Consider the following 14,875-nt stretch of genomic DNA (forward strand, 5'->3'; position numbering starts at 1 on the left):
TTGATAATTTTGTAAATTAAAAAAAGTCAATTTCCAAAAAGTTTTATGTAGTGACCTCTGTGATGAGACTTCCTCACCACCAAAGCTTGTTTATCGACCGCTGATATATCCCCAACCTGCCGTACCCACCGCAAAGTTCCTGAAACCGCCGTAATATGCCTCCACGCGATCCTAATATTTTAGAATTCAAAAACCAACAATTAACCTCCCGTACCCGAATTACAATAACCCCGAGTCATCCCCGTAATCTCTAAAATGACGTCTATCACCTGTCGTCCATTAGCGATGATAACTAAGTAATGAATTCCGGCCCACCTTATCATTACATAATGCTGACGCAGGGTCTCGTGCCCAAAGGAATCGCTGAGTTAGTTGGCGGAAGTAAATCACTTCGTCATGTGTAGCAAATTTATCCTAATACTCCTGAACCTCCACCAGATAGTTGCATTGGAAGGTGTGTGAGGCCGAATAAAAGATAATTTTTAAAATTCATCACCTCGATTCTTTATAATGTTCAATTTTTTTTTTTCCAAAAAAAGATGCCGATTACTGGAGGAACTCAGCGAGACTAGAGATTGAAGAGTCACTGTCCCACAAATGGAACAAGAAAACCGCTAAAAACGTTATTGTTTTTGTTGGAGATGGAATGAGTATTGATACCATCACAGCTAGTAGGATTTATCATAGGGGCGAGACGAGTTATCTCGCGTGGGAAAAGTTACCTCACGTGGGTCTTATCAAGGTCAGTGATTTCATCATTGGAAATATCTTGTTATCTTCGTGACGGCGGCCATCTTTTTCATGAGATCTTAACCTGTGTGGATTTTACCGATAGACGTATAATACCAACAAACAAGTACCTGATTCAGCATCAACTGCAACGGCGCTCTTCAGTGGTGTCAAGACAAATTCTCAGGTCGTGGGTCTCGATAGCAATGTCGGTGTGGGCGACTGCGAGGGGAGTTTGGATGAAAGTTATCACGTGGAGTCGGTAATAGAGTGGGCACAACGGGCTGGTAAAGCTACAGGTCCATTTATCCAAAAATCTGAATTTTTCGATTTTGAATTTTTAGCGATATCTTCGGTTCTAGTTATTATAATGAAATTTTTCGCGGTGCATATGAAAGGTGAGATCACTCCGCATCGATTTGATCGATCGTGGATCGCTCTCTGATCAGGAGCAAAAAAGATACCGCTTAAAAACTGATTTTCGAACAGATGCCGATATGTCCGCAGATTTGTGTCAAGTAGCGATACGCGATCGGTCAAACTGACGGTAAATAACCCCATCTTCGTCATGAATTCTGAAAAATTACCCTACGATGAATAGAACTCAAAGTATTAACGAAATAAAAAATTTGTTATCGAGTCCTCTCATCTTTTAATTAGTTCACATCGTAAAGATAAATATTATCGGACTATAGGCTTTGTCACCACAACGAGAGTGACTCATGCCACTCCTGCGCCTCTTTACGCCCACTGTCCCAACAGAAAATGGGAATGTGAGCGAGAAATACCGACATCCTCAAAAGCATGCAAAGACATCGCGCGCCAATTAATTGAGGATTCCCCCGGAACCAATATCAGAGTGATCATGGGTGGTGGAAGGCAGATGTTAAAGTCCAACGCGACAGGTACCAAGTCAGATCCGATAGACACCTGGGCCTGTTACAGTTCGGACGGAAGGGATCTACTCTCATATTGGAAAAATGACAAGGAAGAGAGAAACCTCCGTTACAAACTTGTTCAGAACAACAGAGAGTTGAGGAGCGTTGATCCCGAGGAAGTCGATTACTTAATGGGAATTTTCGCTAACGGACACATCAGCATGGACTGGAACAGAAATACAGGGCCTGCAGGTCAACCCAGCCTAGAGGAGATGACGAAAATGGCGGTCAGGGTCTTGCAGAAGGAGAAGAAGGGATTTTTACTTGTGGTAATGACCGCAATTTAAGGGGAATTTTTTATGCATGTCACGAAGATCGATCTTTCTAGGTGGAAGGGGGACTGATCGACTTCGCTCATCATCGAGGACATGCGGCACAAGCACTCAGAGAGACAGTCAGATTCTCCGATGCTATTAATACTACTTTGGGACTAGTGAATGTTGATAATACTTTGGTTATTGTCACGAGTGATCATTCGCATTCTTTGATGTTCAATGGATATAGTGACAGGGGGTCGTCTATTCTAGGTAAATGTTCTAGCTCAATAGGAAATTCTTACAAATATTCCATGACTATTCTTCCCCAACATTTCCATGGTTGCCAGATTTTGGCGGTTTATAGCCAAAACCTGTACAATTTTAAATGGGGTGACGCCACGATCCGATAACACTGAACATTTCTTCCTTAAGGTACTTCCGCAGTAAGTATACTTGGTGAAAATTTCGAAATGGTATAAAGACGCAATATTTGGATCATATGTTGTTGACCACATTAAAAAGATATTCCCAAAATTTCAAGTCCCTGATCCACCCCTTTTTGAGATATGCATCGCCAAACATTCAATTTTTGTGTTTTCTCCATTTTTGACGATGTATATCTCGAAAATGGGGTGGACAAGGTACTTGAAATTTTGGGAATAGTTTTTGAATGTGCTCAACAACATATGATCCAAATATTGCGTCTTTATACCATTTCGAAATTTTCACCAAGTATACTTACTGCCGAAGTTCCTTAAGAAGGCAGATACTAAATATAAAGTCAACTTTACGTCCTTGGACATAAAGTTGACTTTTTAGACTTCTTCCTGACCTAACACTGAAAATTACTGGCGCCATTTGTAAATATCATTCCGTATTCCAACATTTTGAATTGTTCAGGGATATCACAAAAATCGAAATTGGATCAGACTCCCTACACCATATTATCTTATGGCACTGGTGGCCCTAATAACATGGCTTACGAGGTGAAAGATGGAAAAGCATCTAGAATCGATCCGACGAAAATCAATACCAGCGACTTCACTTATAGTCAACAAGCTGCCATTATCACGGATGAGGCTTATCACGGGGGCGGTGATGTTCCAATTTATGCAATAGGTACGCTCTTCGATCTTACTACTTCCGTGATCAAGTCACTCACTGATTCGTTCGATAATCAGTCAGTGGAGGAAATCTGGGGAGCGATTTTGCTCGTTTTATATCGACATAAAATCATAAATTTCAACCAATCCTAGTTGAGTATTCCGAATCCAGGACTGTCAGTTGAAATTTACGATTTTATGTCGACATAAAACGAGTAAAATCGCTCCCCTGACTTCATGTTTTCTCTATTGTTGGGGGGTAGTCTGCCAGTTGTTGCAGTCTAAACGACGTTTCAAAAATTTCTTCATTACTAGATTTTGATGCGGCTAAAGTTAACCTAACTTACAAAAATGGGCAATTTCATGATTAGCCACTTTCTTAATTTTTCTCATACACGGATCGGCGAGGTATAGACGCCTAGTGGTAGGATTTGCAGTGGTGCAGTTCTTGCAGTCTCAACCACATGTTTCAATAACTTCTTCATTACTAGGTTATGATGCGCGCTACAACCATACCACCCGGTTTATGGCTCCGTTGCTTTTGCTGTAGTGCATATATTTGTAAATATGCACAGAATAGGTATACGCCTCCGTATGGACATATGTAGCTCTCGTAGTCGCCTCATTTGGAGTTGGTTGTTGTCGTGTAACTTTTTTTTTCGACATTTAAAAAAAAAAATTTATTGTAGATAGCTCTAAGAATTAGCTGTAAAATAAACCCATTATAATTCCAACTGACCATCTGAAACTTGAGTTACATTTTCTTGAATTTTACCCGTTAAATGCAGTTTCACCGTTTTCAAAAAAAAAAAAAAACTCGACATTTTTAATTTTAAAAAACGCAATGTAGAAATAGTGTTAATCAATCTACTGAAAAAAATGAAATTGATTGACCATTTCATTTTCGAGAAATCATCGTAGAAAGTTTTTTCCCCAATGGGCGGGACAAGTGAGTTCAGTAGAGACGTGGCAAAATACTCAATAAAACAAACCACAAATTCTGCCAGGTTAGGAGTCACACGAACAGAGAGACACACTGCGCGTAATTGCCTGGCACTTGTCGACACCGTTTGGTGTCAACTTTATACGCACGTATTCATGTATAATCAATTTATGTATGCGTGAGCCAAGTTGAACTGTACATCAGCAAAAGTTTTTGTTTTAATCCGGGTTCTCCGTTTAGCGGGATACCAGCCCAAAGCGTGAAAAATTTCAAGTGTGACTCTCTCGGAACAACACCCTTAAGAGGTAACAGAAGGACATCGTTTTCTCGAAATTTAATTTAATAAACAAATTACCTGCTCAAAATTATCAATATTTTTTTAACCCAAAAGACATTGATCATCATCATCACCTCCTGGAGATTAATGTGCTTCGATTTTTTTTAGTATCGATAACTTTCAGCAGGAAATTTGTTCAAAAATTTGGAAAATTAAGGGCATTCTGTTACCCCTTAAGGAAATTGTGTATCAGATTCGGAAAACGGCCCCAGAGGTGCCAACCTCCTGGGTTTAACTAACTTCCAAATATGGGCAATTTCATGATCAGCTACTTTCTTCATTTTTCTTATACACGACATCGGGGAGGTCAAAGAGGATAGACTAGGAAGGTACAAACACCTAATGGTGGGATTTGTACCTCCGTTTTTATCATGAGTTAGCCCTCAAGCGGTCTTCGAGAATTCGAGAAAATTCTCTGATTTTACAAAAAATTTAAGAAAATTCTCGCAGATGGAAAATGTGCACATTTTCTTAAAAAATTCAACTTAGTTCCTAGATAACAACTCAGTCGTGTCCACGTAAAGTCCAACTCCTGTATCAAGGATACAGTCGTTTCGAATTTTGTTTGAGTGGGAGCAAAACAAATTTTCCAAAATAGAGGTGAGTACGTGGGCTACATATGGCGGAGGTCAGTTGTCATGACAAAAAATCCAATCAGGTTTTTTCAAAAGACTTTTCTTAAAAGAGAAAAAAAAAAGTCGATCACAATTTCGACACGTGACTGTTAACCTCCAATTATGTTGCAGGACCATTTTCCCATTTAATCCACTCAACTCACGAGCAAAACTACGTGGCTCATGTGATAGCGTACGGTGCCAAGATAGGGCCCTACTCCAATGAGTCATACACTTCCAGGGAAAGTCACATCGTGATAATATTGATAATCGCAGTATTTACATCAGTATTAGCACTCTGATATCAGATGGATGATTTCAACTTTATCGATAAGATCATTGTCTTATCGATAAAATAGAGAATTAATCTTTGTCATTTTTTTCCGAACATGATGACGAGTGCAGTAAAAAATATTGGCAATTGGTGTTCCAGAATTTTCATAGGGGATTCAGTATTCTTCAATGTGACTGTTAACTAGAATTAATCAATAAAAAGTCATACATGAATTAATTAAATGTATTTAAACCACTTCCTCATATACCTCAGATATTTACAAAAAAAAAACAGTATTTCCACACTACACAGTAATATTTTATATTCAGTCTTATTGCTGCATATTCAACATTCGCATCATTTAAATTCGTAGATTTATTTCACTGTGACTCAAATCAAACCTCACTTTGAGCTGACAAAATACAAGAACAAAAACATGGATAACAGACGAAAGAAATGGTATGAAGCAGTGATTATGTCACCATTAAGTATACGCCCTAATTTAAAATAACCGATAGTAATTAATCCAATGAAAGTAGCCTATTGATCATTAATTACATTGATCTGATCACAATATCTTGCTCTTGTTCTGGAATCATCAAAATGAATGAACAACGCAGCCTAAATGTTCTCTGGTCATCAATGAGCCAATTATTATCGATAAAATTAAACTCGAGGATGAAAAATATGAACGAGATGATGAAAATACAAAAAGTGAGAACTAAAATTAATTAATAATTACGAATGATTGCGGAGTAGAATGTTTAATCAATTTTTCGTTTAGCCCGTTTTTTATATTCCTGATTGTCATTGTCGTGAAACAGCACTTTCATGGATATATAACCGAGAAAAAGAAGAGCTGACAGTAGAAAAACAAAGCCCGGTGTGTATTTACCGAATACGAGTAATGATAAAATGCCGACTAGTTGAAATACGAGAACCAGTGGTGCAAGATAAACAGCTAGAATCAGCAGCAGGGAATTTGGTTTTCTCTTCTGTCTCTCGAATTTTGTGAATTTCTTGACTTCTCCTTTGGCCTCTTGCGTTGATTTTTGAGGATCTGGCTGGAGTTTGCTGTGCACAATCAGACGAATGTTCAGGTACAGCTGGAAGAGGCGATCTGTGAATGTTGTGATCAACTGATTTATCGTCAATTTTTGAGTTGTGTTTTTCACATCTCCCAGTGAGTACAGGAGATAGGGGAAGAGATTGAGATTCTGGCAGCAGTGACGCAGCTTCTGCATCGATGAGTGCGTGAACAGCTGTGAACCACTTGTGTTGCTGTCTGTAAGAGAGAGAGGGAGATCGAGATGTATTTTTGGCGTGGGGAGGCTCACGGTTTTTGGTGTTGAGGTTTATCGGGGTGTCTAAAAACAATGTGATGGAGATTTTTGTTATCGGTCTCGGGGGGGATTTAATGACTTTCGGAAATGACATCAAAGTTTTTGATAAGTAGTACTGATGGGGATGATTTTATTTGCATCTCTCAAAACAACTATTTTGGTATCGTTTTGAGGCATTCAGTGACACGTTTATTATTTTTGGATATCAACATTCTGGGGCGGCGATTGATCAATGATTAATCGATCTTGTATTTTTGGATGCGGCATTCAGAGATCGACAGGAAAATAATTTCCATTGTTAACACTGAGGTACATTGTTGTTTCGTTACAGTATCAATGGTTAATGATAACAATTGAATTATGAGTTTTTTCGTAATGAATAATAAAATCAAATGTTTTTTTATTGCGATACCAATGAGAAATGAAAATTAAAAATTGAGTAAATAATTTTTCAATCAATAACGGTATAAAATTCATTTTAATATTATGTGAATTCAAAATGAGAAACAAAATAGCGATTTCTTTCGTCATGATTAATGAAACGCAATTAATTAGTCATTATAATAGAAATGGAAAATAGAAAATCCGATTACTTTTGTCACGAATAATGGAAATTTTTCAATTTTGATTATTGATTGAAAGATTACTATAAAATATTCAAGTGTAATTCCTGATCAGATGAATAATAATTTTTTATTTTTTATTATTAATCATTCACATGATATTTAAAAAATGTGAATTTCTCAATATTCATTCCATAATTTAACGAAAACATTGCATTATGATTTTTTCGGTAATAAGTAACAATACCAAATGTAATTTTCATTGCGATACTAATGAGAAATGAAAATAAAAAATAAAGCAAATAATTTTTTAATCAATAATGGTGCAAAATTCATATAAATGCGAAATGTAAAACAGAAAATAATGATTTCTTTCGGCACGAATAATGGAAATATTTCAGTTTTCATTATTGATTGAATGATTACTCTAAAATATTCAGGTGCAATTCCTGATTAGACAAATAATTTTTCATTTTTAATCATTACTCACTGATACGGTTTAAAAAACGTGAATTTCTCAATATTCATGCATAATATAATAAAAAATATTTACATGTTCCTTACATGTTATGTTAATGATTGAGCAAAAAAATATGTATTTGCGGGGCAAATATTGAGGAACATAATATTTGGGCCAATCTCCCGTGGTATTTCGTGGAATGTCTCGAAAAGTATTGGATTAATCGGGAAATCGGACAATAACTTTTTTATAAGTAATAAAATTCTCTACAAAAAAAAACTACTGCCATTTTTTTCTAAACCTATTTCTCATGCAGATATTTACAGAATTATCCAATTGTGTACAATTTAGTTGATACAATGGGGTTTATTTACCTTTGAATAGATCAGAAACTCGACGAACTAGCGTTGGTTTAGATAACAGCCTACTAGCCTCCATTATTTCTGTCATTATTTATCACCGGTAAAACCGTTGTCTTTTATCTTCTATTTTCCAACTTCAGTGTTTTATTTTTTATTTTGGTGTATTTGTTTGGGTTATCACTTCTGAAATACAAGAGACATTTCATAGTACATCGACAATATAATTATTCCGTTGAGGAAAAGATGATGAAAAAAATATGTGGTGTTACTCATTTTGTTCTGCGGAGAAAGGTGATAAACATTTGTGAACAGCTCAAACGAGATGATGAGTGATAGCAGCAGGGTTAGACGAACAAATTCAGGTGTTAATGATTCTCGGTGGTTTGAAAAGGGTTCAAGACACTCGGAATTCACGTGCTAATTAAGTTTACACTCCGGACTCACATCCGAGACTGAAAAATTTTATTAGTGCCCGAGTGCACAACACGAGAGATTCCCGATAATCTTTGAACTTCATTTTAGATTAATTATTGGTGCATTATTTTTCATTCGCTTTTGCAATGATTTTTTTTTCATATGGGGATTATGCAAGAGTTATCGGGGAATAGGGAAAATATTGATGGACACAAGAGTTGAAAATGTTGAAAGAGAAATGAACATTTTTTAGGAAGAATTTCAAGATATTTTCGTCTTGTTAATTACGCAATTATCTTTGTAAATATTCATTCTAGGGAAAAAATGTTGGGAAAGATTTTGTGAGTACTTTTATTCGCTGCAAAAAGTTTTGGGAATATTTTTCGATGAATCCCCTAGTTTCTGAGGTATTTGGAAAATACTGTGAAGTGCCTCAATGAACAAGCAATCAGACCTTCATCCTATTTTTCTCGAATATCTCCGAAAGTATGGATTCTAGCAAAAAATGCTATAAGATTTTTTTTGTAGAGAATTAAATTCCCTACAAAAAATGGGTATGACATTTTTCCGCAAAGCGACTCGGTCTAAAAATATTTCCCAATCCCTGAATTTTCAATTTTTGTACTTCATTTTAGATTAATCATTGGAGGATTATTTTGCATTCGCTCTTGTATTGCGATGTTTTATTAATATGCAAGAGTTATCGGGGAGCAGGCAAATATTGATGGACAAAAGAGCTGAGAATGTTGAAAGGCAAATGAATATTTTTTGGAGATAGTTTCAAGATATAATACTTCTTGTTAATTACGGAATTATCTTTGTAAATATTCATTCTAGGGAAAAAATGTTGGGAATTCTTTTTGTGGGTAATTTTATTCTCTGCAAAAAGTTTTCTGAACATTTTTCTGTGAATCCCCTAGTTTCCGAGATATTTGGAAAATACTGTGAAGTGCCTCAATGACCAAAAAATCAAATCTTCATCCCATTTTCGCGAATATCTCCGAAACTATTGACTCTATCAAAAAATTCCATAAGACTTTTTTTGTAGATAATTGAATATCTCACAAAAAATGTATTTGACATTTTCGCATAAAGCGACTCCTTCCCAAGATATCCTTCAATTCCTGAATCCCCAACTTTAAATAAATCCCACGTCCAATCAATAACCCCAAAAACCCCTGGAACATCGCAATAAATCCCCCCCCAGGTATCTGAGGTCGCCTTACGGTAGAATTCCCCTCGCACATCCCCAGTCGGATGCATAAACACCCGATTCCGTTGGTCGGCCATTCGGTTTACCGATGCGGATATTCCCATCCCCAGTCCCACGCCAGAAAAAATAAAATAAAATATCTCACCTTGAAAATATTGCTGGTACCCCTCGTATCGTATTTTCCACCCGATCACAGCCTCAATAACCACCAAAACAATACCTCAAACTCGTACCGTCTAACTGTACTTCTTATAAAGATTGAAAACTATTGGAAATTCACGAAATATTCCCATAGTAATTTAATGTCCACCACCAGCTGACACTCGTTGGATTCTTCGCGACGCAATTAATGTCTCAAAAGATGTTCAATCTTCGATGTGCGATTGTTTTCGAATAAATGTTCTGCCTCGATTGTTGAGGCGACTGAGGAACACGTCCACAAGACACGAGAGGCTAACAACAACTGAGGTGCGACTCGGCGAGACGAGGCTGGTCGATTCTCTCATAGAGGTGACGAACACCAGCGCCGTACCGCCGTCCGGCAGAACTATTATTTAATTCTAGGGCTCTGATTGGTCCGTCGGTGCCGGTCTCGCTAGCCTTGGCCAATAGTTGGGCTTCCCTTTTTTATCTGGGCTATTCGAGAACCCTTCAAACGTAAACGACGCAGCAGGGCAGTGTGGGGATCACGTGGACGGCCAGCGCTGTACACGTGATTGCTGAATGATTTCGGTAAATTTCCCGGGGAGGGAGTCCTGTGCACGTGGGGGCTTTGGGATTCGGGAGCTGGCAGGGACCAAGTCCAACTGAGATTAGGGCATTAGTTGAAGTTCGGGGTAGACCTTTAACACTGACCTTTCACACTGAGTCACTAGATTTTTGGACACTTCTTTTCCTACATCAAGTCCCCTTGTTGTTTCGGACTTCGGACACTTACCGAATTTGCGGATCAATCATCATTTTTTAGGGGTCAAATGTATGCCATCTTAAATCTCAATATTATGAGAATTTTTCCATAATTTTTTAGAGGATTTTTCAGTTCGATGAACGGAGTAAATACTTCCCCTGGATTTCCAGAATTAAAAGGTCTGTTGCTCGGATTAATTGTTCAATTTAATTTTCATCATGCTGTGACGAAAAGTAAACTTTTCGGCACGCTCCGCGTGTCTAAAAGTCCAATTTCCGCACATTGTGATGAAAAATATTGTTCGTAACTCGTGAAAAAATGTTTTTTGCACTCGTTACGAAATATAATATTATGAGTGGAATTTTATCGGTCAGATTTGCAAGGGGATTTTTGGGATTTATTCCGATTTCAAGGCTTCATTTGTAGATATAATGGTCTGGGGTTAGTCTACAGCTTCATTTTTGGGCCTGATTCCATGGATTAATTTTTGAATCCAATTTTGGGCCCAATCAAGTGGCTTAATTTCCCGGTGTGATTTCTGGTCTCGATCATTCAGCGGAATATTTAGGCCCAATTATTGGGCCTTATATTAAGACAAATTTTTGGGCCCAATCCTATGGTTCAATTTTTGGGCCCAATCAAGTGGCTTAATTTTCCAATGTGATTTTTGTTCTGGATTTTTGTGGAATTTTTAGGCCCAATTCTTGGGTCTTAAATTAAAATATGATTTTTGGGACTAATCAAGTAAGTGTCCGCTTAATTTCCCGGTTTGATTTCTGTTCTGGAATTTTCTGTGGAATTTTTCAAGTTTAATTTTAGGGCTTTCTATTAATACATAATTTTTGGGCCCTACTCCGTAGCTTAATTTGTCAATGTAATTATTTGTTCAATTTTTGGGCCTCATATTAAGACGTAATTCCTAGGCCCAATTTACGGGAATCAAGTTGGAGGAATTTCCGCAAAATCAATGGAAGCTTTTCCGTTTAAACGTTCGGCGATTTTCCATTTTGATATTGCATCATTGGAATTCTACTAATAAGATACTGGGGAAAATCTGCAATTTTTTATTTTGCATTTAACCCAGAATCACGCGCTCAGCAGCGATCAACCCTGGTTTATCGCAATTTTTTTCTAATATAATCAATGATTCATGCATTTCACGATGAGATTAGAATTTTTACGACAGTTGTTGAAATTTACTTTTTTCGGTATTGATATTGGTAATAAAAACATGGAGATTGAGACTTGTGAACGCGCAAAAAAGCGCATTAAGATAGCTTCTATCTAAACGAGTGAAAAATCAATTTCTTCATGTTCTGAGCATCAGCTCAGTTTAAACAAATCATCAATGCTCTCGCCAATTGATGATAAGTCATTGAAATAGTTCAAGGTTGTATAAATGACATTCATATGCAATCGTACGAAAATAAAAAAGTTTCCATTGAAAAAAAATTCCATTCACGTTTCATGTTCATGGCTGTCTAGAAAACTGTTGAGGCAGGTCATCGCAGGAATAGACGCGCTGTGGAAATTTTCCCAATAGGCCGGGCCGATGATGAATCATCATCATCGTGTGCTGGAAGAAAAATCTGCTCAATGAACAATTGTTCATTTATCCGCAGAAGCAAATTTAAAAATAAACTATCTCAAAATACAAAAATTGAAAACAAATTTTTTTTATCGTAAATTTTTTCCTCTAAAAAACGTTCTCATGTATTTCCGATTATAACTTTCCAGGGCCATGAGATTTCTGGGGAAAATTTATTCGAAAAACCAATGATGCATATATTTACGGTGGCAGAGATAAATTACCAATGGCATGAGAATAGTTCAGTACAAAAAAAAATTGTGACCGACTTATTATTATTCTCCTCAAAGAACAATTGTTCATTTATCCCCAGAAGCAACTTTAACAATAAACTTTCAAGAAATACTAAAATGAAAAAAACTAAACTACTTTTTTATTGTAAATTTTTTCCTGTAAAAAATGTGCTCAGGTATTTCCTATTGCAGTTTGCCAGGGTCGGGGATCAATTACCGATGGAATGAGAATAGTTCATTACAAAAAAATTATTGTGACAGACATATTTTTTACTCTGCGCAATGAACAATTATTCATTTATCAGCAGAAACAAATTTCAAAATAAACGTTCTAAAAATATTAAAATAAAAAAAAATAAAATACTTTTTTTATCGTAATTTTTTTATCGTAATTTTTTTTCCTGTAGAAAATGCTGCCATGTAGCTCCTATTGTAATTTTTCAGGGCCATAAGATTTCTGGGAAAAATTTGTCGGAAGAACCAATGATGCGTACATTTTCACTGTCAGAGATCAATTACTGATGAGATGAGAATAGTTACGAAAAAATTATTGTGACAGACGTATTTTTATTCAGCCAATAACCGCGATTGCAGTTCTCTGGATGAACAATTCAATTCAATGAATTATTGAGGTTGACAATGCGTCGAGCTGATGTAATATTGTCCTTTGCACTTGGTAATTGGATAATTCGAGATTTATGACGGACGAGGTGAAGCATGTGTGGACGACTCGACCTTTGTAGAAAAAAATATCAACGGAGTAGACGCAAAAAAAAAGTTATTGTAATAAAATGTTGATGATCCAATGACATTTGATAACAAAATTGTGCAAATTTTGTTGTGGAAATTTTTAGAATTTTTCATTCAAGAATAGTTGACCGGATTGCTGATCACGAAAATGAGAATCAAATGAAATAGCAGAAATGAGTCGATGCGTCATTGTACTTTACCTCACGACTGAGACCATTATGCAACGATACGTTGATCCCGCATGGGTGTCACTGTACAAATAGAACATGAAAATTTGCATAGATACGACAGTCCTAGATAAATACCTCAAAATACACAAAATAAAATTACAAAATATTTCTAGATCACTTCGAGATACTGAAGTGAATAATAAATTGTAAAATACCAGAAAATTTTCATTCATTTTTGCTTCCGAATGGAAGCTTTTTATTCGTTCAAATTTAAGTGTTGGATTTTTTGTGTTAATATCGATTCAGTGTGATGCAAAAAGTCGAAAAAGGCAATTGTCAGACCTCGTCCATAAGTGTGTGTATGTGTGTACGTATGTAGCATAGTTTTTCTTCAATTGTTCGCTAATGAATGAACCGCATTGAATCGTTTATTTTTACGTAGGTATTGCTGAGCCTCATTAATCGCCATTAATTCAATTTTCATTCATCTATTAGTTTTTTTATTTTCCAATTTTTTCGAAAATCGGTTGGGCCAGGACAACTAAAAAAAATGTCCTGAATTGATTGAATGATGGCTTAAAAAATTTGTTTGGATGTCCTTTGACCGAGTTTTAAGATGAAGGCGATAGCAATAATCGTTATGTTGATTTATTTGAAAATTTGCAAAAATGTTGAATTTTTTGAAATTCGGAATTCCGAGGATATTTTTGAATACCATGCTTCAAATGAATCCCATCATAGCTTAAAATGTTTGTTTTAATACCATTAAGTCGAAGTTGAAAGATGATTATGATATATTGGTTGATTTAATTTTCATGATGATTGTTGAAAACTTCGAATTATTTCATGAATTGCCCGGAAAGTGAGCTTTCTGATGATTTCTTCCAATGTGATGTTTCAAATTCATTCAATATGTATAAATAAAAATTTTCTATGAACATTTTATCGAAGGGCTGAGAGGAGAGATAGAACCGTAAAATGATGATGATAACATTCAACTACGTGGAAAATCGGGCAAAATTAGTTGAAAAGAAATCTTATTCAATTTAATAAAATGAAATAAACAATAAATTATATACGATAGAAGGAAATGATGTACAAAATAACCATTCGGAGACATTACTAATTTATTATCAAAAATAACTATACTAGGGGAGGATGGGGCAAAACGGTCCCCCTTCAATCGTCAATATTTTCCGATTCAATAATCCGATTGGGATGAGTTAGAGCTCGTTTTGAAGAATGAAAAATTATCTTCAAAATGAAGTTGAAACTGGGAATTTTCACAATGTCATTCACAAGTTATTGACAATTGAAGGGGGGCCGTTTTGCCCCACCCTCCCCTATATGGAATAAAAGAGCAATTTCCCACTTGTCCTGATTCAGAATCATATTTTCATAATTCAGCAATAAAAAAAGATGCAATTTTCATAAATCGGCATTCGTTTTCGTGACTTGTCCATTGAAAAAGGACATTAATGACGCGAGGACCCCTGAATTGCGTGCCCGTAACGGCGAAAGAACACGGACGATCGCCCGTCTGTCTGCGTCATAAATCTGACAAGGTCGTAGCAAATGGACTCATCAGTGGATGTTGTGGTAGTTTGTATTGAGTATTACCGGTTCTCTTGCGTACGTGAACGGCTTGCACGCACAGGGCATCTATTGATTACTGGG

The 14,875-nt window shown here is 36.3% G+C and overlaps 2 protein-coding genes across 3 annotated transcripts; one reads left to right on the forward strand and one right to left on the reverse strand.

The window, feature by feature from the left end:
* The first annotated feature begins 344 nt into the window (after positions 1-344).
* LOC107040369 (alkaline phosphatase) lies at positions 345-5,432 on the forward strand. 2 transcript variants are annotated; one of them, XM_015260440.1, is made up of 7 exons: positions 345-454; positions 540-742; positions 836-1,028; positions 1,425-1,936; positions 1,996-2,194; positions 2,825-3,043; positions 5,054-5,432. In XM_015260440.1, the coding sequence occupies exons 1-7, from the start codon at positions 397-399 to the stop codon at positions 5,221-5,223; spliced, it is 1,554 nt and encodes a 517-aa protein (XP_015115926.1). In that variant the 5' UTR covers positions 345-396; the 3' UTR covers positions 5,224-5,432. The 2 variants fall into 2 exon arrangements, with proteins under 2 accessions (XP_015115926.1, XP_015115927.1); XM_015260441.2 differs by lacking the exon at positions 5,054-5,432 and adding an exon at positions 3,343-3,771.
* Positions 5,421-10,037, reverse strand: LOC107040370. Its single transcript, XM_015260442.1, has 3 exons — positions 9,696-10,037; positions 7,936-8,106; positions 5,421-6,480 (listed from the first exon to the last, which is right to left on the reverse strand). The coding sequence occupies exons 2-3, from the start codon at positions 8,009-8,011 to the stop codon at positions 5,960-5,962; spliced, it is 597 nt and encodes a 198-aa protein (XP_015115928.1). The 5' UTR covers positions 8,012-8,106; positions 9,696-10,037; the 3' UTR covers positions 5,421-5,959.
* Between the last annotated feature and the right edge of the window lie 4,838 nt (positions 10,038-14,875).

Source organism: Diachasma alloeum, unplaced genomic scaffold (genome assembly GCF_001412515.2).
Source record: "Diachasma alloeum isolate Michigan unplaced genomic scaffold, Dall2.0 Dall_scaffold_00327, whole genome shotgun sequence".
NCBI classification, from domain to species: Eukaryota; Metazoa; Arthropoda; class Insecta; order Hymenoptera; family Braconidae; genus Diachasma; species Diachasma alloeum.